Genomic DNA, 23,977 nt, shown 5'->3' with positions numbered 1-23,977 from the left:
GTTGTTACAACCATGTTTCTGATCGAAACCCTAAAATTGGCTCATTTGTTTTGTGGTATACTTCCTACTCCTAAAAGGTATGTAAATAAAATGACCCAGTTAAAAAAACAATGAGAAGAGAGATTTCAATTTTTCAGTGTTTCCAGTTTTTCAATGAGGGATACAGATGTAAAAGCCAGGGCCTCTTCCCAACGAGTTTACAATCTGGGGAGAGAACAAGAGAGATACCACATAAAAGAGGCAAATAATTCTAGGAGATAATGTCCATCAATGCGTTTTTCAAAATACAAGTTCTTTCACAAACGTGTAACTAAATATTGACTCCATGGTGCTTCAGTTATATCTGAAAGGGCTTTGAGAAAATAAGAAATCCGGTTACTGGATAAAACTAGTGGTCTATCTCGCCTTTCCAGCGGCACCAAAGGAAGCTGGAGGGAGAGCAGGGGTTAACTGTCAAGATAGCTTTTAATTTGTAAATTTATCCAAAGTTTGAAAATATCATGGGGAATCTTAGGAATCCCAGTAGTCAGCGAATGGGCTATCTATATGTCCATTACATCTACAGACTCCACACACACCCACTCAGATGATTCTCAGAATGGGGGTATATGATAAGTTAATTCTCATGTCTGGCTTCGTTGTTCTTCGCCTTTCCCTCTCATATCTTCAATCACCTGTGTCACAGGACACATATAAGTAGTTGGGAAGTGTTAAACTGACAGTAAAGCAAAATCAGAGTTAAAGGCAAATGTTTAATGAATCATGCTCAAATACTAGCTAGTCAATGAAGAACTTTAGGTTCAAAGGGTCAGATATTCTGCAATCCCAAGAAATCGCAATCAGCTTCTCGTTCTGGTTGTGTATTTTCACATTGCATTTTGTGGCCACAAAATTAGTTGTACATTTTTGAGCGTTGATCTAACACTAAAAGGTTCAAATTAGGATGCTGAAAGAAAACATTTTGTATCTGTGTATTTAAAAAAAAATCTGTGGATGAACAAGGAGCCAGGCGTCAGTTTCCAATGGGGGGAACGTTCTCATGGAGGTACTGTAAGGCCAAGTCAGTCCACTTCATTTCTTGTTCTTTAACAGACTCTGTGGTGCCGCCATTGTCCTGTTCAGGTTCAGGAAGCTCATTCTGAAAAGGTACAATGGACATTCAGGACGATGTTACACTCTACGTTAACAAACCCCTTAAAACCCAAGAGCACTTGGAATTAAAACCTGTGAGTTCCTAGAAACAGGCAGCATAGAAGCGTATCCTAAGGAAAGAGCTAGAAAATAAAAAATGTGAGGAAACATCAAAAGTCACGCTCAAACGTGCCCCATCCGTCTCCAGCCGGGAGTGATGGCATTATGACTCTGGTACTTGTATGGCAGGCAGCATGGCAAAAGGCTCAGGACACAGGCTTCCGGGAGCCCCTGGGATCCAAGGCCATGACTCCACCATTTGTTGGGTTACTCAGGCAAGGTATTCAGACCCTTGAAGCCTTTGCTTCCTCTTAGGCAATGAGAGAAAAAAGTAGTCATCATCTCACAGGACTGCTGTGAGGGCTAAATGAGGAAATGCAGGTCAGGTGCCCAGCACTGCGTGGGGTATCCAGTGCAAGGACTACCTGTCATCCTTACTAGCGGCTAGGAACACTGAAAAAAGCCAGTACTAAATCTTTTTTGGGGAAGGCTGCTTTACAGAATACCACATTTGCTGGCATGTTCCTTAAGCACAAGAAAGGTATTCAAAACGATCCTGTATCCAATGTGCCTATATTATAATGGAGGTAGGAGCACTGAAAATGTAACACAATAGATGAGGCTTCCCCCTAGTGGTGGAGCAGGGCAACAAAAAACAACATAGCCTACCCACAATTTTCTTAAAATGGTAAGCCATGGGCCACACTTAGTGTAGAATCTGGGGTAGTTTTCTTATATATTTCCAGCTTTACTGAGATTTAATTTACATATAACATTGTGTAAGTTTAAAATGTACAATGTAATGACTGGATACACATATATATTGTGAAATGATTACTGCAATAAGGCTAGTTAACACATCCATCACCTTGCATAGTTCACCATTTTTTGGCGTGTGGTGAGAAGTTTTTGATAGTTTCCTTGTATTTTAAATTTAAATTTATTACTACTGGAACTCTGCTTCATACTAGAATTCACTGATACCAATATATTTCTTTTCAGTTATCTGAATTTAGACTTTTTTTTAAGGGTAGCAAACTGCTATTCAATATCCAGACTTACGATTTCCCACTGGACTCCAATGTGCAGTATATGAATATAATAACTTTTTTCCTTCAAAGTGATGTTCAATATGAATAAAATGATTTAATTACAATATGTACAAGTATGTTTGAATCACATCTTGCTCTACAAATACTCAGATTCAAACATACTTGTACAAATTGAAAGGAACTACCATTTTCTCTAAAGCAATATTGCAAAGAGAAAGTTTTGTTTCAATAACTACTTACAGCTGACAAAGCATAAACAAGTCCTTGGTTAATCAATTATTTAATTCAGGTATTATTTAATTTCATCTTGTTCTAAAATAACACGTTTTTCATTTGGTCACTATTGTCTCTTGCAATGAATGCCAACATATAAAATTGCATATATGCCTGGAAAACAAACACAAAGTATCATAAAGTATCGTGAACACAACAACCATCTATTGTGGGGTACTGCAAAAATGGCCACAATTCTTTGTAGCCACTCTTATGAAAAGGCACTATTTCCCCAGTCTTGCATTGGGACTGATCATGTGACTTCTTGGCCTAGGCTCCATGAAGCCTTGCAGTTTCCTCTCATGCTGCTCTTAGAACCCTAAAATGATTGTGAAGTCTGGGCTAATCTGCTGGATCATGAGACTGTGGCCTAGTCAGCTCATCATCCCAGCCTCCAGCCAGCCTGCTGGCCGACTGCAAAACACCACCAAGTCCAGCAGAGATCAACCGAGCTGGCAAAGATCAGAAGACTCTCTCAGCTGAATGACAAAATCATGACATAAATAACGGTTGTTTTAAGCCACTATGTTTTGGGGTTATTTGTTAGGTAGCAGCAAAAGCTAACGACACAAACATTGCCTTAGAATCACAAGTCCTGGGAAAAAACACAGATTAGCAACAGGGCCAGGCTACAACTTGGAAGTCAGCATGGAAATCTACATCTCCTTCAACCCCTTCCACACAAATGGTCCCCAAATCCTGCTATTAGCATGTCCAGAATTCAGCAATTCCCCTCCACTTTCTTGCTTTTGTTTAGGTCCTCCTCCCTTGCCTAGACACTGCATTAGCTTCCTAATTGGTCTCTTTGCCCTGTCACTGGCCCCTTTCTCCTTGGCACACATTCTCTAACAATGCTGCTAAACTGATTTTCTAATATATTTGAGCACGGCAGATCTCTACTTTGAAGACCACTCACTCCTGGATATCCTCAGGATGAGGGCTAAGCATGGCATCAAATGCTCCTCTCAAAATTGGGTCCAAGATCAACTTTTCTCCCTACCTTTTATGAGAAGTATAACCTCTATCCACACTGAATTGCCTCACCATCTCCCAAAGCAGTTTAAAACTCTGAGACTTTGCACATCTGTCCCCTCTGCTGGTTGGCCCTTGTCTACCCTCACTAAACCTCTTCCTCCCTATGACCAGCTTAAATGTGATTTTTCTCTCTGAAGCCCTTCCTGATGCCCACCAGGCAATCAGCCACTTCTTACACTACAGAGCTGTTCACAACCCTCACTTAGAACACTTACTATTACAATTATTTATTGATATATGTTGCCTCTCTAGACTCCGAGGGGCAGGAACTGTACTTATGTTTACCAAGTCTTAAGGCACACAGTAGGCTTCAAGAATTGCTTGCGGAATGAAGGAACCACCACCGGACAGGATCTGGAGCCTCACAGACTTCGGTGTGAAGTCCAACTTATTGGCTACCAACCTTTGGGCAAGTTCCCCTCTTTGATCCTGTTTCCTTCCTGTACAGTGGGTAGAACACCACCACCCCTGAAGGGTGTTTTAAGGATACAGATAATGTATGTCAGATTTCAACCTTGGTCTATGACACAAAACAGGTATTCAATAAGTGGAGCTATAATTCTCATTATGCTCTTTTGACTATTTTCCTAAACTTGAACTAAGCTGTTACTTGTTATTTGTTATGTGTATTTTTCACTGAACATATTACCTCTTATTCTTAGATGAAAATGTAAATGGCAGCAGCACACGGTCTGCCTGCAAGCTCTATTTTATTAATGGCTCTTTGCAATTGGAAGGCTCTAAAGAAAAACAGTCTCTGTTCTCCTTGCTAGGCCTCTGTGACATAAATAGGATTTTTAATAAATATTTATTCAAGCAAAATGTTTAGATCACTTATTATGTGAGGTTTAACAAACTCATTGCAGGAGAATTTTCCAGAGGTCAGGAAAGAAAAGAGCGTGATGGTCTAAATGCAAAAGAAGAAAAGCCAGGTCTCTTCCAATATTTTCCAGGGAACCTAGAATAGGTATGTGTTCCAAAAACGTGAGTTTCTAAAAATGTCAACTGACAAACCACAGGTAGAGAAGAAATAAAGTGCATATGCCACTGCTTCTTGTTTCTCCACATGGTGTGCATTAAACTTTCACTATTTGGTTTACTAGCTTTGGTGTGGTAGACAGAACATGGCTCAGAAGACCTGGGTTCTAGTTCTAGAATGACCCCCTAACTGAGCTGGTCACGTCAGCCCTCTGAACCACATTTCTCTTCAAATACAAAGTCAAGCTAAATGTTCTCCAGAAGCTTCTAGAGTTAGAGGACTCCACAGCTTTGATTTCTTTGCCTTACTAGTTTATTTGTCTTGATATCCTACCCCTACTAGGGTCTACCAGATCATACCTTTAACCTATCACCCTCAGCACAAATTACAGCCTACCAGTGGTATTGCAACATCCTCATAAGGCAGCTTGTCTTCTCGCCAAGCATCGTCAATCAAATCCAAGATCCTTCCATCTCTCTGTACCTCACTGTCCATTCTCCTGCAGCTTTGATCTTGCCAGCTCTGTAAGCCAAAAAGATTATTTCTTAAACATGAAGGCTGAGGAGATGCTGTAATTCAGCAGTAGGGCTCTCTAGGCTTTTTAGCCTGGATGTGAATTTTGGCATGATATCACCCTGGGAAAGACTCATCTCATCTGGGTCAGGTTGCAGTTTATTTATAAGACCATCGTCCCTCCCAGCTGATTTTCCCAGTCACACACAGATTCCACCTTTCTGTAAAGTTTTCTCAGATCACTCCAGCTTCAGCACACATTCCGCCCTTGACCGGTTCTTGCTTGTCCTTATGATCCACTAAACAAGTTAGGTCGTCTTTGTGACTGATTGCTCAGGCATTAGTGTTTCCAATTGCTGTGTGTAAATTTTGTATTAATGACTCACCATAGCTTTCCCCAATCTGGCCTCAATCTTTTCCCACCTGTCCCTCTTCCAAACACCTCTAACCCTGTCATACTTTCCAACCTTTGCACTTAAAGGTCTCTTTGCCCCATCACTAACACCTACTCTTCCTTCCAATCTCAAAGTTGGGCGTCAGCTCATCGGGGTCAATATCCCATTTCCAGAATTAGGCGTTAAGATGCCTTCACTCTTCAGGAGCTGGAAGGGTGGAAAGCATAAGGCGTGCAATGACCAGGACACGGCCACTGTCCCAAGCACTTGGCCACACTTGCCAGAATAAGCCATTACCACTTTCCTGAACAAAATTTGTTTTACACATGTGACTATCCCAATGCTTGGAATGCAGTATCTTGTTCCTTTTTTCCCCAGCTAACCCCCAGTCAGTCTAAAAAGTTAGCTCCCAGGTCGCCTCCTGCAGGAACTTTCTCTAAGCGCCAAGGAGAACGCGGTCCCCGCCCCTCTGCAGGCCCCATAGTTCCCTGGGCGCAGTGAATGGTCCCCATCGGGAGCTTGTCACACTGCCCGTCACAGGGTCTTCGCAGACAGGCGGTGCGTACGTTCCCCGGGGCAGGGCAGTTTTATCCATCTCTGTTTTAGAGCTCTACAACGTGTAGTTACAGGAGCAAAGCTAGAACTCCTTTTCCCGCGCTAAAAATGACCCTCGCAGGCCACCACCATCCGTACAGGTGTAGGAGGCGGCCCCACAGCCGCGGCTTCCGGCCCGAGGCAGGATATACCAAATGCGGCAGCGGGGGAAGCCCAGGACCGCCGCTCAAGTCCCTTTCCACCCCTCCCGACGTGCGGTAAGGGGAGTGGTTATGAGGATGAGGTGAAGAGAACGGCCTCGGCCAAGAGAAGCAGCATAAGTCCGAACGCGCTGCCGCTTCTCCAAGACCTAGGCTAGGGAGGCGGGAAACCCTTACCAGCACCCGGCCCAGCGCGGCGCCCGCCTCCACCGGACCACACCCTCAGTGTCACGTGACCGGCACGGTCTTCTCTCCGGTCCCCAGATATGGGTGAGCCCATTTGCAGGCGCGGAGGGGGAGTCTGGGAGGACGTTGCTTCAATTAAAAGTGAGGGGGCAGTGGGCGGAACGAACGTGCAGACGACGGTGGCTGGACGTCAGGTTGGCGGTGACGCGCGTGCGCGCCCCCGGCCGGAGGTAACGGCGGGAAGCTTCGGGGGCGCGCTCGCGGCATCCCCGTAACCGCATGTGCGAACGTCGGACTGGCGAGGGGCGGCGGTGTCCACAGGCAGCCCTGGCTGCGGTGGGGCCGCGGCCCGAGCGGCCGTATGGCCCGGGGCCGGCTTCCTCAGCGGCCCGCTGGCCTCCAGGCTCGACCCCGCCGGCCCGGGTCCGCCCCGGCGCCCCACCTCTCGGCCTTGCGGCGGACGCTCAGCGGACCCGCGAAGCCAGATATGGCCTCCCGCAGCGCACTGTCCGGGCCAGCCAGGTGGTCAGCCCTTCTCCGGAGGCCGGGCCGGCGGGAGGGCTGTGGGGTGGGCGAGCTGCTCATCTTCCCCGAGCGGAGTCGGCCGCGGGCCAGTCTTCCACTTCAGGGGAGAGACCCCCGGCCCAGCCCTCCCGCCTGGGCTGCCTCATCTGGTTAGCTTCCTAACATTGTTGAGACTTAGGTCTTTGATGGCAGGTGTTAGCGGTTCATTTATGGGTGGGAAGTTTAGCAAGTTGTAAAAAGTGAGTTGATTTAAAAATCTTAATGTTAGTACATTAGGTACGGAAATGTGTCAGAAATCATGAAGGACTGAAGTTGGGGAACCCTGAACTTATGGATTGCTCCATTCAAATCAGGGATGGGAAATAAATAATGAAGTAAGGGAATAAAAGGAACGGGTTCTTAGAATAATCATGAAGGTATTTGAAGGCAGTAAATCTCGGCTCATAATGTGGTTTTTTTTTTTTTTTAATGTTTCTTACAACATCAGGGTAAAGATGAGCTTGCTCTCAGCGACTAGTCTTCATTTATAGTTACAGCACTCTTACTTGCAGAGTAGTTTTCCTTGAGCCTTACAGATGATTCCTAAGCCAGTCTTAACATTTTTTTTTCTTCGTTTAATAAAAGCAGTATTGTAGGATTTGTGCCCTGTCGTTATACAGTTCCCCACATGCTTGCATTTAATTTTATTTAATAGATACGAAGAGGAAATCATAAGGATCATTAGCTACATGTTACCTTCAAATATTTATATTTATATTGATCATAGCTGTAGCTTAATGATATAACAAAGGGTATGTATTTTCTTATTTGGAATGCAGTATCATCTTTAGGTTGATTTTTATCCTGAGCTTCTTGCCTTTTGACTATATCATTACCAGTGATCAGTATGGTAAGAATGACTGAAATTAAAATGGGTTAGATATTTATAAACATTCAGTTACACTGCTCTTTAAAATGTATTCAGGTTTTAACAATTCTTTATAGTTATTGTATATGTTAATTGTACTGATGCCACTTGTCTCCCATTAAAAGGTAGAACACCTTTGCTTGTTCCTTCCCGTTCTCACTTACGTAGTAGTGGTGGCAGATGGTGACAGCATCAGTGGTCCACTTTATCAGAGCTTCCTACTTTTAAGCATATGTCAACTTGATTTGAAATTCAGCTAAAGCCAACATTGACCTGGGTTTCAGGAATTGAATTTTCGGTTTTTATGTTACTTTAGGTTATTTTTCTTCAAGAACTAAGTTTGTGTTTTCAGTTTTACAAAACCACAGTATTGTCATCACATCTATGAAAATTAATAAAAATCCCATAATGTCAATATTCAGCCTGGGTTCAGGTTTCCCCACTTGCCCCATACATGTATTTTTATAAGTAGCTTGTTTGGATCAAAATCCCGTAGAGATCCACGTGTTGCATTGAGTTGATAACACCTTTTCAATCTTTTTTAATATAGCAGTTTCATTGCCTCTCTTTTCCCTTAACATTCTAGATTTAGTTGATTGCATCCACATGGTATCCTTTAACTTGTACATCTATTCCCTTTATTCCCTCTAAACTGGTAGTAAGGTCTAGAATTGCACTGTCCAATATAGTAGGTATCAGCCATCGGTGACTATTTAAATGAATTAAAATGAAATAAAGCTAAAAATTTCAGTTCCCTAGTGCATTGGCCACATTTCAAGGGCCCAATAGTTTGGTGTATATGTAAAATATTTCCATAATTGCATAAAGTTCTGTTGAACAGCACTGCTCTAGAAGCTTGATCAGATTCAACCTTGACTTTTTTTGTGGGGGTGAGGGCAGGGCAAGATTTCATCAGTGGTGCAAAACAGGGAGGCACATGATGTCTGAGTTTTCTCTCTGTGATGTTAAAATTGAGCATCGTAGTGGGTTCAGGCGTTGTCGGCCCAGTCCATCCATCATGAAATTCTCCATGAGCCTTTTGCTTAATGGTGAGATCCTTTCATGGATTTAGGTTGCCTATATCCACTATTGCATTAGCAGTTGCAGTACGGTGATTTTCTGATTCTGTCATTCTTCAGCATTTATTAGCTGGAAATTTTTTATGAAGAAGAACTTTTTACTTCACCAGCTATTTGACTACCCCACCAGCTATTTGAAATACAGTTTGTATAGGAAAGACGAGAAAAATGCTTAATTCTTTCCCTCTATTTTCAGAGCACAGTAATGAGTTGGTGGCCTAGCAACCTCCAAAGGTAACCATGAGGGTTTTGCCTTTTTTTTTTTTTTATCATCATGAAATTATAGACTTGAATATATTTGAACTGTTTCAACCTACTGCAGTCTTTTTTTTGGGGGGGGGGGCTTCTCAAGTTGTCCTGTTGTTGGCGAGTGGCAGCCTGTTTAAGTTGGCTTCTGTCCACTTTGATATGACCAGTAATCTTTGAAAGTTTCCTTCTTTTCTGGTAAAACATATTCCTGGCTCATTTAAACATTTCTGGCCACCAAGAAGCCCTGGTTCCTTTCAGTGGGAGATGGTGTTTAGAGACCAGTCTGGGTGCTGAAGGCACTCTTGCTACTAGATTGGTCACTGGTTTTAGGATTTACAGTGGCCAAAGTTAGGAAATATGTACATGTTTTAAAAAGAGAAATATCCAGAATTCACACTGATATTTCCAATTTAATTTCATAGTTTTTTTTAAACACTTGATTTTATATTTGTATCTTTTTCTCTTTTGCCTATTAACATACTTTTTCTGTATTATATATAATGCTTTCAAATTAGTGATACCAATTTTACTATTAACAATATGATTCCTGAGTGATGTTTAGGGTTTCTGTATAGTACATTTTTGTCCTTAGTGTGTATCCCAGTTGGAATATGTACAGTAAAATTGTTGCATTTTAAAACCAATGAAACAATTTGTTATATGGTAAGGCTGCCAACTTGATATATAGTTGATAGTTGATTTATTTCATTTTGTTTCCAATATTTTTCAATACTGCTTTTTTTTTTTCCAACTGGATGTGTTTCATTATATTATAAAACATTAGCATAGTGCCTATAAAACAAGTAGCTGTTAAGGTATACATCCAGACAAGTTTAGCTTCCTGTTTTCTCTACCCTATTTCCCTTCCTTATAGGTATCATATTTACCAGCTTTGAGCTTATCCTTCCAGAAGAACAAATACACTATATATATTATATATTTATATATAATTATATATCCTTAATATATTCTGACATTTGTATTATACATAACATATATAATATATAATTTATATTTATGTAATATATATAATATATATAATATATATCTATAATTTTCTCCCTTTCTTAGGTAAAAAGTAGTGTTTGCATATACTGTTTTGTATCTTGCTTTTTTCATCTAATATTATATGCCCTGTAGATCCCACCATAGACGTATGTAGAGGTCATTTTCCCTTTTCACAGCTTCATAGTATTATTCCATTGGTGGATGAATAGTCAACTAGTTCCCTGTAGATAGGCATTTGTGTTGTTTCCTACTCTTGCAAATAGTCCTGCAATGTATATCCTTCTGCATGTATGGTTTTGTATTCTTGCCAACATATGTTTGGGATAGATTCCTAGAAGTGGCATTGTTGGATCAAAGGGTAAATGCATATATATCAGTTGCTAAGTATTGCCAAAATTTCCTCTATAGTAGTTGTACCGTTTTGCATTCCTACCTACAGTGTATGTGAATGCCTGTTCCCATAGCCTTGTCATCAGTGTGCATTTTCAAACTTCTAATTTTTCATTAATCTAATAAAGAAGAAAGGGTAACCCAGTGTAGTTTAAATTTGTGTTTCTCTTATTGTGAGCAAGGTTGAGCATGTTTTCATACGTTTAAGGTCATTTGCATTTCTTTTTATGAGAACTCTTTGTTCATATCTTCTGCACATTTTTCTATAGATTTTAATTTTTCCTTCAGTTTTTAGAAGCTCTTTATATATTTGGTTAATTAACCCCTTGTGATAAAACTTTCAATTAATGTTGTCATTTATCTTTCAGCTTTGCTTACAGCGTTTTTCCCATGTAAAAGTGTATTTTTGTCTACTAAGATTTCTTAGTCTTAGCCCCTTATTCTTTCTGGATTTTGAGTCATAGTTTGGACAGTGTTTTAAAATTTCATTTTTATTTTGGAAAATTTCTTTGATACTTTATCTGATAATTTTTTCCCTTAAATTTAAGTAGGAACCTTTCTGGGCAGTCATAAATGATATTGATTATTTATTGGAGCAGGCACAGTTTATCAGTCATAGTATATCTGTCATAGCCATAGATCTTTGTAATCACAGTAACACTGAGGCAGGTAAGGGACAAAGCATTGTTATCTTCCTTTAAATGAGACTTGATGAGTAGGCATATTCCTTCTCTTAGTACACATATCTAACCAGAGTTTTTATTTTCTTCCTGTGTCCCATTTTGTGAGTAATTTGATCTTGGGTGCATACTCTGGATATTTTTCCTGATCTATAAAATAAAGAGGTTAAATTGGAGCCCTTCGGGTTCTTTCTAGCTCTTAAATTCCAATATGTTAATGAATATCAAAGATTTTCCCATTATTAGATACCCTCTTTGTTTTTTGTTTTTTTTATTTTGGTTGCGCTGGGTCTTCGCTGCGGCACACGGGCTTCTCTAGTTGTGGCGCGCAGGCTTTAGTTGCCCTGCAGCATGTGGGATCTTAGTTTTCTGACCAGGGATTGAACCCGCGTCCCCTGCATTGGAAGGCGGATTCTTAACCCCTGGACCACCAGGGAAGTCCCTAGATAACCTCTTTGGATTCTTTTTTCCCTAAGATTTAAAGTATGTTTTCCCTGCTTCCCAGACTTGGTGAAAAAGCCTGTATTTCCTTTAACCATTTCATTCTAGATTTCACTGATTTAAAGTAGTCTTCATTTGAAAGGAGAGTTTTAATTATAACTTCTGTTCGTTGATATCTTGGTCTAACTGCAGAAATGATTAAGAGTGTCCTGTACCAATTGTAGAGCTACACAGTTTCCATTTAACTACATTAACATTTCATGTTAGTGGCAAGGAGTAGCAGATTATCAAACAGTAATTGCTTAAATTTGTATTTATTTGGATAAAGAATAAAATTTATATAATTACCACATGGCACAGGCAAAAAAGAAAGCAAGTGATGTAGTGCATGGAGCTGAATGAGGGTCAGGTTGGTTAGGAAAGGAGTCAGTGATATAGCTATGAGAAACTCAGGTGAGAAAAGTCCACAGAAGAGCTGAGTCCTTGCTATTTACCTGATCCTCAGGAATGAGAAATGATGGTGTTTGTCAGCTGCTCGAGGAGATAGTGAAAGTATTGTTAAAAGATCATTATATATTAGTAAGATTATTTTCCACAGAGAATGTTACTGGTTCCTCCCCACCCCATCCCCACCTTTTTTTTTAAAAACAGAGATCTCCTTATCTAAGTCTTAGACCATGATTTTAATTTCTGAAATGGCTATTTTCCCCTATGTGGACTATTTTCACTGTTGTGCTACTGCCACCTGGTGGCCATGGTGGTGATGTCATAGTTAAGTTTGTATATTTTTTCCTGTGTCCAGACTTTTCAATTTGGTTTGATTTTGTTTATGCCAAGAACACATTATTAAATCAAAAGAAGATATGCTGATGTATTTTAAGATCCGGAATACTGTAAAATATATAAAGATTGCACATTGGCTGGAACTTAGGAGTCACATTGCCTAGGTTTGAATCCTAGGACTGTGGTTTGTAGTTTACCATAATCAAGTTATTTAACCTTCTGAGCCTCAGTTTCCTCAAAGTAATAGTATTTATGTTTTAAAATTGTTATGAAGATTGAATCTGACAATATAGACAGGCAGAACAGTTGAGTATTCAGTGACTTTTAGCTTCTATTATAAATATTCCTAATTACTAAATAATATCCAGAAAATATATTATGTATTATATGTTACTAAATCTGTTTCTAATATATATTACTAAATGTATTTTCTAAGAATAACATGACCTAAAGGAGTATAATTTTACTAATGATAGTTTTGAATAACTGTAGTAGCTCTGTCCTTAGGAAGAGCACTTTCCTACGTATTTAATAAATACACATGTAGAGTTGTCAGGAGCATGATACAGAATATATGTAATTGGCTATTAGAATCCCATTAAAAAGCTGGAAGAAACCGTGCAGATTATATAGATCATGCTTCTTACTTTATAGAGGCAAAGACTGAAGTCCAAGGACACAAAGCTACTTAGTTGCAGAGCAGGACTCTATCCTGGGTTTCCATCTGCATGGTACTGTGTGAACTGTGTACTGCCTCTCAGTTCCCTAGAGTGGATCAAAACACAGAATCTGCGTTGTGTTGTAATTGACTGTATCATTGTTTGAAAGAAAGTGGAATAGACCATGAAAGCGTTTTTCTTTAGGTTTTTATTTTGTCTAATGTTGGTGTAATACAAAGGATAAACCAACTGGAAAGAAATCCTCTCTGCCATATTTGTGCATGAATAGTTATTTAGTACTCCTGTTAGTAACTTTAGAAATAGATGCAAATAACGTGTAGTGGTTGTATTTTCCAGTCTTCTCATTCTCCTGTGTCTCTGTTTTATCTCCCTTCCCTTCTTTCTCTGCTACACTCTTCTCTGTAGTTTTCCAGCTATGACCAGTTTGCATAGGGGGGGTAGGTGAAAAGGGAGGGGAATTGAGATAAGTTCAGTCAAAAGCATTCAGCACAGGCCAGGTTGAAATGCAACTCTAAGCCCTGGAGCTGCAGGCGTGAAAAAAACTGGTTTTCTACCCTTTACGGTTGAATAGTAGGGGAAAAAGGTGTGCAAAAGGACATTCCCAGGGTGGTGTAACTCCTATGAAAGAACCTGTTAAGGACTAGGAGCAATGAAGTGCAGAGGAGGGAGGGCCCACGTAGCTGCCTCTTAGGTGAGGGAGGGTGTTCTAGGAGCTTCATGGGCCTGTCATCTAGCGGGTGAATAGGATCTCCCATGATGGACCAAGAAGTTGAAGCACAGGGCATTTAACCTTTTTACAATATCTCTTTAAAAGAAGCTACACTTTTCCTCTGACCTCTCATTTTGTTAGTGTCAGTGTTCCTCTGCTGCTAGCACCCCACCTCCACCCAGGCCCACTCTTACATGAGGAAGTAGGGATGTGACAGTGAGGTATTTGACTTCAGTCGTGCAGGGGGAGTGTCAATGGCAATTCAGATCATTTTAAATTGTTGTGTTTTAGTCTGAAATGTGTTTGGTTCTAGTATTTCTTGAAGAGATATTCCTTGACTGCTTCTACAGTCATCTTAAGAAGTGCTGCATTTTCTCATTGCTATTTGTATGCTTTCATTCACATTCTTAAGTTTGTAAGTTGGAATGTTAGAACATAAAAAATGAATTTTCTCCTGACAGAGTTCTTTGCTTTCCCAGTTGCCAAAACAAAGGGGATTTGGCGATGGAGGCTTTGTTGGAAGGAATACAAAATCGAGGACATGATGGGTAAGTTTGCTTTGACCTTAAGCTTCTCACTGAGTTTAAAAAGCATGTCTGAGTTATGCCTCTGACCATTTTGTGCTTTGGGTACAGAAGCAGAAGTGTGAGCAAAATCTAAGCTGATCCATGTCGTGTTTGTGGACAGTATCGCTCCTTGGGGTGTTTCCCTCATCTCAGCAGTGTGAAGCTGGATGCTTACCATCATCCCAGTTAAGTTTTCTGCTTTTAAAAAGCAAAAGGCTATAGAGGTTTTGTGACACTAAGAACAAATGCTTTTTTTTAAAAAAGTATTTAAGCCTTAGGAGTTATCTCTCTGTGGCCATTCCCGGAAACCTCTGAATCCAATACATCTATGTCCAATTCTGTTTCTACCTTTGTAACATCTGGCATCTCCTGAAACACTGAAGGACATCAGTAAGTTTACAACAATAAGGTAGGATGTGGTAAGTTTCTAATAATAAGTTGGAAAGAAATAGTTGGAATAAATTTGGCTCAAGGATGGAGGTTCTTAAAACAGCTCTTAAAATTGTATTGTCATTTTCCCAATAGCCTACTTGTTTCCAAAGCTTTTTATTTTGTTTGACGAGCTGAGAATGTGACATATGCTTGCCTGGATTCTTCCTGAAAGCTTCCCTAAAATGTTACAGAAGAGCTAGTTGTTTGTTGTGGAAGTCTCACTCACAAACCAGACTTCAAACATAAACCTTGCGTTTGACCAGTTGACTTAGGCTTTAGGTCGGCTACTGGAGGAAGACAAACTTCCGTGGAATAAGTGATCATCTTATGTGAGCATTAAAAGGAAAAGCTCAGAGATCCTGTTCTCTGCTTCTGATAATTTATTTGTTGACACTGTTCCACTTCAGGTAGCTTTACATCTGCTGTATTTTTACATGTGAAAGATGAAAAGCCACTTGGAGATATGTTCTATGTTCTTAAGGGTCTGTCCTTATTTATAGGGGATTTTTGACATCCTGTGAAGCAGAACTACAGGAGCTCATGAAACAGATTGACATAATGGTAGCTCATAAAAAATCTGAGTGGGAAGGACAGACACATGCTCTAGAAACTTGCTTGGACATCCGTGAACGGGAACTTAAGGCTCTCAGGAGTCAGGTGGATATGAAACACAAAGAGGTAAAGCGGATGATTTGCTACTCTTTGATATTTTCACCTTACCTTTTATAATAAATATGTTTCTTAAATATGTGTTGAAGAAAGCATTTAAAAAATTTTGAATTCAATTTATTTAAAACAAAACAAAACACAGTTCACCCATTTCTCCCACCCCCCGATCCAAGCCTTGTCTCTTGCAGCCACCAATCTGTTCTCTATATTTATGAGCTTATTTTTTGTTTGTTTCTGTAGATTCTACATGTAAGGGAGATCATACAATATTTGTCTTTCTTTGTCTGAATTATTTCAGTTAGCGTAATGCCTTCAAGTTCTATCCATGCTGTGGCATATGGCAACTTTTATTATTTGGCTGAATAATATTCTTTATATGTGTGTGTGTGTGTGTGTGTGTGTGTGTACCACAGTTTCTTTATCCATTCATTCATCAATAGATACTTAGGTTGTTTCTACATCTTTGTTATTGTAAATAAAGCTGCAGTGAACAGGGGGGTGCATATATCTTATTGAATTAATGTTTTTTTGTTTTCTTCAGATAAATACCTAGAGTGGAATTACTGGATCATATGGTAGTTCTATTTTTAATTTTTTGAGGCATCTCCATACTATTTTCCATAATGGTTGCACCAACTTAACATTCTCACCCAAGTGTACAAGGGTTCCCTTTTGTCCACACCCTTGCCAGCACTTGTTATTTGTTGTCTTTTTGATACTAGCCATTCTGCAAGGTGTGAGTTGATATCTCTGTGGTTTTGATATACATTTCCCTGATGTTTAGTGATGCTGACCATCTTTTTCATGTGCATGTTGGTCATCTGTATGTCTTCTTTGGAAAAATGTCTTATTTGGATCTTCTGCCCATTTTTCAGTGGATAGTTTGGTTTTTTGCTATTGAAAAGTTTTTGCTATTGTAAAAGTTCTTTGTATATTTTGGATATCAGCCCCTTGTCAGATACATGATGTGCAGTTATTTTCTCCCATTCAATAAGTTGCCTTTTCATGTTGTTGATGATTTACTTTGCTGTGTAGAAGCTTTTTAGTTTGATATAGTCCCACTTGTGTAGTTTTGCTTTTGCTGCTTTTACTTTTTTTGCTTTTGCTTTTGGTGCAGATTCAAAATATCATCACTAAGACCTATATCAAGGAGCTTACTGCCTATGTTTTCTTCTAGGAGTTTTATGGTTTCAGGTCTTATGTTCAAGTCTTTAATCCATTTTGAGTTAATTTTTGTGAATGGTGTAAGATAGTGGTCCAGCTTCATTCTCTTGCATGTGGCTGTCCAGTTTTCCCAACATCATTTACTGAAGAAACTGTCCTTTCCCCATTGTATATTCTTGGTTTATTTGTCATAAATTAATTGACCATATATGTTGGGTTTATTTCTGGGATCTCTATTCTCTGTTCTGTTCTGTCAATCTAAGTCTCCGTTTTTATGCCAATACAATACCGTTTGTATGTAATAATAGCCTTATAATATACTTTGAAGTTAGTGTGGTGCCTCCAGCTTTGTTCTTTCTCAAGATTGCTTTGGCTATTCAGTTCCATGCAAGTTTTAGGATTTTTTGTTTTATTTCTATGAGAAATGCCATTGGAATTTTGATAGGGATTGCACTGAATCTGTAGATTGCTTTGGATAGTATGGCAGTTTTAACAATATTGATTCTTTCAATCCATGAGCATAGAATATCTTTCCATTTATTTGTGTCTTTTTCAGTTTCTTTCATTAATGTCTTGTAGTTTTCCGTATACAGATCTTTCATCTCCTTGGTTAAATTTATTTCTAGGTATTTTATTCTTTTTGATGCAGTTGTATATGGGATTGTTTTCTTAATTTCTCTTTTTGATAGTTTGTTATTATTTTAAAAAACACAATCGATTTTTGTATATTGATATTGTATCCAGTAACTTTATTGAATTCATTTATTAGTTCTATTAGTTTGTGATAGAGTCTTTAGGGTTTCCTAGCTATTTTCATGTGATCTGCAAACAGTGAGTTTTACTTCTGCCTTTTCAATTTGGATGCCTTTTATTTCTTTTTCTTGCCTGACTGTTCTGGCTAGGATTTCCAATACTATGTTGAATAAAAGTGGTAAGAGTGGACATCCTTGTCCTGTTCCTGATCTTAGAGGAAAAGCTTTGAGCTTTTCAACATTGAGTATGATTTAGCTGTAGGCTTGTCATATATGACCTTAATTATGTTGAGGTATGTTTCCTCTATACCTGCTTTTTTGAGAGATTTGAGATTTTATTATAAATGGATTTAAATTTTGTCAAATGCTTTTTATGCATCTGTTGAGATCATATGATTTTTGTCTTCATTTTGTTAATGAGGTGTATCACATTGACTGATTTACAGATGTTGGACCATCCCTGTATCCCTGGAATAAATTTCACTTCATCATTGTATATGATCCTTTTAATGTGTTGCTGAATTCAGTTTGCTAATATTTTGTTGAGAATTTTTACATCTATGTTCATCGGGGATATTAGCCTGTAAAAAAAAATTTTTTTTGTTTGGTGGCACTCTTGTCTGGTTTTGGTATCAGGCTAATACTGGCCTCATAAAATGTGTTTTGAAAAGATTCCCCTTCTTATATTTTTTGGAAGAATTTGAAAAAGCTTGATATTAATTCTTCTTTGAATGTTTGGTGGAATTCACCAGTGAAGCCATTTGGTCCTGGACTTTTGTTTGTTGAGAGTTTTTTTTTACTGAATTGATCTGCTTGCTGGTAAGTGGTCTGTTCAGATTTTCTATTTCGTCATGATTCAGTCTTAGTAGCTTATATGTTTGTCAGAGTTTATCCACTTCTTCTAGTTTGTCCAATTTGTTGGCATGTAATTTTTCATAGTAGTCTATATGATCCTTTGTATTTCTGTGGTGTCACTTGTAATATTTCCTCTTTCATGTCTGACTTACTTGAGTCTTTTCTCTTTTTTTTCTTGGTGAGTCTAGCTAAGGTTTTGTCAATTTTATTTCTCTTTTCACAGAACTAACTTAGTTTCATTGATCTTTTCTGTTGTCTTTTTAGTCTCTATTTCATTTATTTCTGCTCTAATTTACTAACTTTGGGCTTTGTTTGTTCTTTTTCTAGTTCGTTAAGGTGTAGTTAGGTTGTTTGTGTGAGGCTTTTCTTGTTTCTTGAGGTAGGTGTTTATCACTATGAACTTCCCTCATAGAACTGTTTTTGTTGCATTCTGTAAATTTTGGCATGTTACCTTGAGAAAAACAAAATGGGAATGTATTTTTTGATTTCTCTTTTGATTTCTTCTTTGCCCATTGGTTATTCAATAGCATGTTATTTAATCTCCACATATTTGTATATTTCCCATTTTTCTTCGTGTAATTTCTCATTTCATGCCACTGTGGTTGGAAAAGATACTTGATATGATTGCAGTCTTCTTAAATTTATTAAGACTTGATCTGTGGCCTAACATATGATCTGTCTTGGAAGATGTTCCATATACACTTGAGAAGAATGTATATTGTGTTGCTTTTGGATAGAATATTCTATAAATATGTGTTAAGTCCATCTGGTTTAACATGTTGTTTAAGGCTGATGTCTCCTTATTGATTTTCTGTCTGTATGATCTTTCCATTGATGTAAGTGGGATATTAAAGTTCCCTACCATTATTGTATTGCTGGCTATGTCTCCCTTTAGGTCTGTTAATAATTGTGCTACATGTTTAGGTGCTCCTATGTTGGCTGCATAAAGATTTACAAATGTTATATCCTCTCATTGGATTAACCCCTTTATCATTATGTAATGTCTTCTTTGTCTCTTATTAAAGCATTTGTATTAAAGTCTTTTTTTTGTGTGTGTGATATAAGTATAGCTACTCCATCTTTCTTTTCTATTTCCATTTGCATGGAATCTCTTTTCCCGTCCCTTCACTTTCAGTCTGTGTCCTTATATCTAAATTGTATCTCTTACAGGCAGCATATATAGGTGTGTCTTGCTTTTTATTCCTTCAGCCACTCTATGTCTTTTTGTTGGAGAATTTAGTCCATTTACATTTAAAGTTATTATTATGGGTATGTGCTTATTGCCATTTTGTTAATTGTTTTCTAGCAGTTTTTGTAGTTTTTCTCTGTTCCTTTTTTCTTCTCTTGCTCTTTTCCTTTGTGGTTTGATGACTTTCTTTAGTGGTATGCTTATGTTCCTTTCTCTTTCTCTTTTGTGTATTTATTCTAGGTTTTTGCTTTGTGGTTGCTGTGAGTCTTACACTTAACGACTTATATCTATAACAGTCTATTTTAAGTTGATAACATCTTAAGTTTGATCCCATTCTAAAGCTCAACATTTACTCTCATGTTTTATGTTTTTGATGTCACATTTTATGTATTTTTACCTTGTGTATCTTTTAGCTAATTATTGTAATCATAGTTCTGTCTTTTAACCTTTATACTAGCTTTATTAGTGATTAATCCACTACCTTCACTATATATTTACTTTTCCAGTGAGATTTATCCTTTCATATGTGTTCTTGTTACTAATTAGCATCCTTTCTTTCAGCTTAAAGAAGTTCCTTTAAAATTTCTTGTCAGGCCAGGTTAGTTTAGTGGTGGTGAACTCCTTTAACTTTTGCTTCTCTGGAAAACTCGTTATCTCTTCTTCAATTCTGAATGAAAACTTTGCTCAGTAGAGTATTCTTGGTTGGAAGTTTTCTTCTTTCAGCACTTTGAATGTATCATGCTTTCTGGCCTGCAAAGTTTGTGCTGAAAAATCTGCTGATAGTTTTATGAGGGTTCCCTTGTATAGAACTAGTTGTTTATCTTCTGCTTCTTTTAAGATTCTCTCCTTGTCTTTAACTTTTGACATTTTATTTTTTATTTTTTTTATTTTTTTTGTTAGCTTCTGCTTTATAACAAAGTGAATCAGTTATACATATACAATATGTTCCCATTTCTCTTCCCTCTTGCATCTCCCTCCCTCCCACCCTCCCCATCCCACCCCTCTAGGTGGTCACAAAGCACCGAGCTGATCTCCCTGTGCTGTGCGGCTGCTTCCCCCTAGCTATCTATTTTACATTTGGTAGTGTATATATGTCCATGACACTCTCTTACCCTGTCACATCTCACCCCACCCCCTCCCCATATCCTCAAGTCCATTCTCTAGTAGGTCTGTGTCTTTATTCCCGTCTTGCCACTAGGTTCTTCATGGCCTTTTTTTTTTTTTTCCTTAGATTCCGTATATATGTGTTAGCATACTGTATTTGTTTTTCTCTTTCTGACTTACTTCACTCTGTATGACAGACTCTAACTCCATCCACCTCATTACAAATACCTCCATTTCATTTCTTTTTATGGCTGAGTAATATTCCATTGTATATATGTGCCACATCTTCTTTATCCATTCATCTGTCGATGGACATTTAGGTTGCTTCCAGGTCATGGCTATTGTAAATAGAGCTGCAATGAACATTGTGGTACATGACACTTTTTGACCTATGGTTTTCTCAGGGTATATGCCCAGTAGTGGGATTGCTGGGTCGTATGGTAGTTCTATTTGTAGTTTTTTAAGGAACCTCCATACTGTTCTCCATAGTGGCTGTATCAATTTACATTCCCACCAACAGTGCAAGAGTGTTCCCTTTCCTCCACACCCTCTCCAGCATTTATTGTTTCTAGATTTTTTGATGATGGCCATTCTGACCGGTGTGAGATGATATCTCATTGTAGTTTTGATTTGCATTTCTCTAATGATTAATGATGTTGAGCATTCTTTCATGTGTCTGTAGGCCATCTGTATATCTTCTTTGGAGAAATGTCTATTTAGGTCTTCTGCCCATTTTTGGATTGGGTTGTTCGTTTTTTTGTTATTGAGCTGCATGAGCTGCTTGTAAATCTTGGAGATTAATCCTTTGTCAGTTGCTTCATTTGCAAATATTTTCTCCCATTCTAAGGGTTGTCTTTTGGTCTTGTTTATGGTTTCCTTTGCTGTGCAAAAGCTTTTAAGTTTCATTAGGTCCCATTTGTTTATTTGTGTTCTTATTTCCATTTCTCTGGGAGCTGGGTCAAAAAGAATCTTGCTGTGATGTATGTCATAGAGTGTTCTGCCTATGTTTTCCTCTAAGAGTTTGATAGTGTCTGGCCTTACACTTAGGTCTTTAATCCATTTGGAGTTTATTTTTGTGCATGGTGTCAGGGAGTGTTCTAATTTCATACTTTTACATGTACCTGTCCAATTTTCCCAGCACCACTTATTGAAGAGGCTGTCTTTTCTCCACTGTATATGCTTGCCTCCTTTATCAAAGATAAGGTGACCATATGTGTGTGGGTTTATCTCTGGGCTTTCTATTTGACATTTTAATTGTAATGTGTCTTTGTGTGGGTCTCTTTGGTAGCATCTTTTTTGGGACTCTCAGGGCTTCCTGGATCTGGACGTCTGTTTCCTTCCCCAAGTTAGGGAAGTTTTCAGCCATTATATTTTCAAATAAGTTTTCTGCCCCTTTCTCTCTTCTCCTTCTGGGAGCCCTATAAAGTAAATGTTAGTCTGTTTGATGTTGTTCCATAAATTCCTTTTTTCATTCTTTTTTCTTTCTGCTGCTCTGATCGGGTAAGTTCCACTGCTTTGTCCCTGAGTTGACTGATATTTTCTTCTGCTTCATCTAGTCTGCTGTTGAACCCCTCTAGTGTATTTTTTTCAGTTCAGTTATTACATTCTTTGGCTCTGTGACTTCTATTTGGTACTTTCTTATATTTTTTCATCTCTTTGTTGAAGTTCTCACTGTGTTCATGTGACTTCTATTTGGTACTTTCTTATATTTTTTCATCTCTTTGTTGAAGTTCTCACTGTGTTCATCCATTCTTCTCCCCATCTTTATGACCATTACTTTGAACTCTTTATCAGGTAAATTACAGATCTCCATTTCATTAAGATTTTTTCTGAGGTTTATCTTATTCTTTCATTTGGAACATATTCCTCTGTTTCTTCATTTTGCTCGACTCTCTGTTGGTTTCTGTACAGTAGATGAAACAACCACTTCTTGCGGTCTTGATCGAGTGGCCTTGTGTAGGAGATGAACCTTGTTATTCAACCCTGCGTCAGTTCCTGGTTGTCTCTCAAACCTCTGTGCTTGTCCAGGCAGCCTATTATATTTTTAGTAGCTCCCAGTAGTTGAGGATGTACCAAAACCTGTCACTGTCCCAGAGTGGAGGATCTCAGAACCTAGATTCAGGTTGACTGGAAGCTGGACCCTCAGGCAGCAGCTTTTAAAGTATGCAAATATATACAGTTCTGAGGGGTGGTGAGGGTAGACCACATTGGTCCTCAGAACCAGGTGATCTGGAGGTGTCCACTTTGTGGGCTCCAGATGAACTATTTTCTGGGTGATACTGATGGGTTGGAGCAAGGCAGAGGGAGAGTGCCTAGATGGCGTCCACAGCCTATGTTCCTTGATAGCAACTCCGTAGGCCACTAAATGTGAGCCAAACCTGAAGTCTGCTCCTCAGGCTGAAGGTCCAAGACAAGTAAAGAGGACTCTTTCACAGAAACCCTAGGGAGTGTGCCTCATTCTGCTTTCTGTGCAGTGCCTTGGGGGTGGTAGCCTGCCAAGAACTATCCCTCTGATTGCCATAGTCTTGTGGGATCCAGGAATGCAAATCCCTCCAGTCACCTAGAGCTAGGTAATCGAGGGGAGTCCCCTGGGCACCAGCCACGTGTATAGCTACCCTCCAGGAGACACTGGTGCACTAGAGGCAGCAGAGTGTGAGAGCAAAGGTAGCGCCTGCCCTCCAAGGTCTCTGGAAAGGATTAAAGTCAACTCCAAGATGCATGCCTAAAAAAAAAAAGAAAAGATGCATGCCTAATCAGAAGCTTGCCCCTTAGTTAGCAGTCAGGATGATCAGTTCATAGTCTCCCTTCGCAGAAAGATTGAGCTCCTGGGTCTCTTGCCTTTGCTGTGCCCTCAGGGTTGTAGCTGTTTAAGAACTCTTTCTCCTTGGGCTACAGTCCTGTAGGACCCATGAGTATAAGCCCCACTGACCACCAGAGCCAGTTGATGTAGAGGTGTTCCCTAGCATCCGTCACAGAAATCCAGGCACCAGACAGGGGAATGAGCTCCTTTCTGGGTGACACCAATTATTACAGTTCCTTGGGACCCAGAACACAAGCTCCCCTGGCCTCCAGAGCCAGGTAACCAAGATCATATCCTGGGTAGCAGCTGTAAAAGTCAGGACACCTGATGTGTGTAAAATCTCCCTTCTGAGAGATACTGGTGCTCTGGAGCACAGCAAAGGTAGTGCCTGCCAGTCTTTGTTCCCAGAGTGTTCCAGCAGGCTCCTAGATGTGTGTGTTGAACTAGACGCCTGCCCCTCTGATGGAGGTTTTAATATAAGCAGGTGAGCCTTATTCACTTTACGTCTAAGCATGATTGGCTGCGTCTGAGCTGGACTCTGGGGTGGGTGAGTCTAAGCACATGAGCCCTCTAAGAGGTGTTTCTCATCACTATCATTTTGTGGGTCTTGGGACAC

The 23,977-nt window shown here is 39.3% G+C and overlaps 2 protein-coding genes across 13 annotated transcripts in view; one reads left to right on the top strand and one right to left on the bottom strand.

Moving 5' to 3' along the window:
* Positions 1–732: 732 nt before the first annotated feature.
* ANAPC13 (anaphase promoting complex subunit 13) lies at positions 733–6,505 on the bottom strand. Its single transcript, XM_082395157.1, has 3 exons — positions 6,371–6,505; positions 4,927–5,052; positions 733–1,138 (listed from the first exon to the last, which is right to left on the bottom strand). The coding sequence occupies exons 2-3, from the start codon at positions 5,023–5,025 to the stop codon at positions 1,013–1,015; spliced, it is 225 nt and encodes a 74-aa protein (XP_082251283.1). The 5' UTR covers positions 5,026–5,052; positions 6,371–6,505; the 3' UTR covers positions 733–1,012.
* The window catches only part of CEP63 (centrosomal protein 63), an 84,111-nt gene continuing 66,303 nt past the window's right edge, over positions 6,170–23,977 (top strand). For 4 of the 12 annotated variants that reach the window (XM_082395151.1, XM_082395142.1, XM_082395152.1 and 1 more), the window contains exons 1-4: positions 6,616–6,901; positions 9,087–9,124; positions 14,310–14,378; positions 15,329–15,506. In XM_082395151.1, coding sequence (XP_082251277.1) covers positions 6,659–6,901; positions 9,087–9,124; positions 14,310–14,378; positions 15,329–15,506 — 528 coding nt within the window. In that variant the 5' untranslated portion in view covers positions 6,616–6,658. The other 8 variants (XM_082395148.1, XM_082395147.1, XM_082395149.1 and 5 more) reach the window with 8 other exon arrangements.

Source organism: Balaenoptera borealis, assembly GCF_965194805.1.
Source record: "Balaenoptera borealis genome assembly, chromosome: 5".
Taxonomy (NCBI): domain Eukaryota; kingdom Metazoa; phylum Chordata; class Mammalia; order Artiodactyla; family Balaenopteridae; genus Balaenoptera; species Balaenoptera borealis.
Note: the sequence above shows the minus strand (reverse complement) of the source record. Positions and strands in the feature narration are given on the sequence as shown.

Excerpts from the sequence above, each read along its gene's own strand:
- ANAPC13 (XM_082395157.1), bottom strand. The coding sequence starts at position 5,025 with ATGGACAGTGAGGTACAGAGAGATGGAAGGATCTTGGATTTGATTGAC. Across the intron at positions 1,139-4,926 it reads AGGATGTTGCAATACCACTG|AATGAGCTTCCTGAACCTGA; the intron begins GTAGGCTGTAAT and ends GTACCTTTTCAG.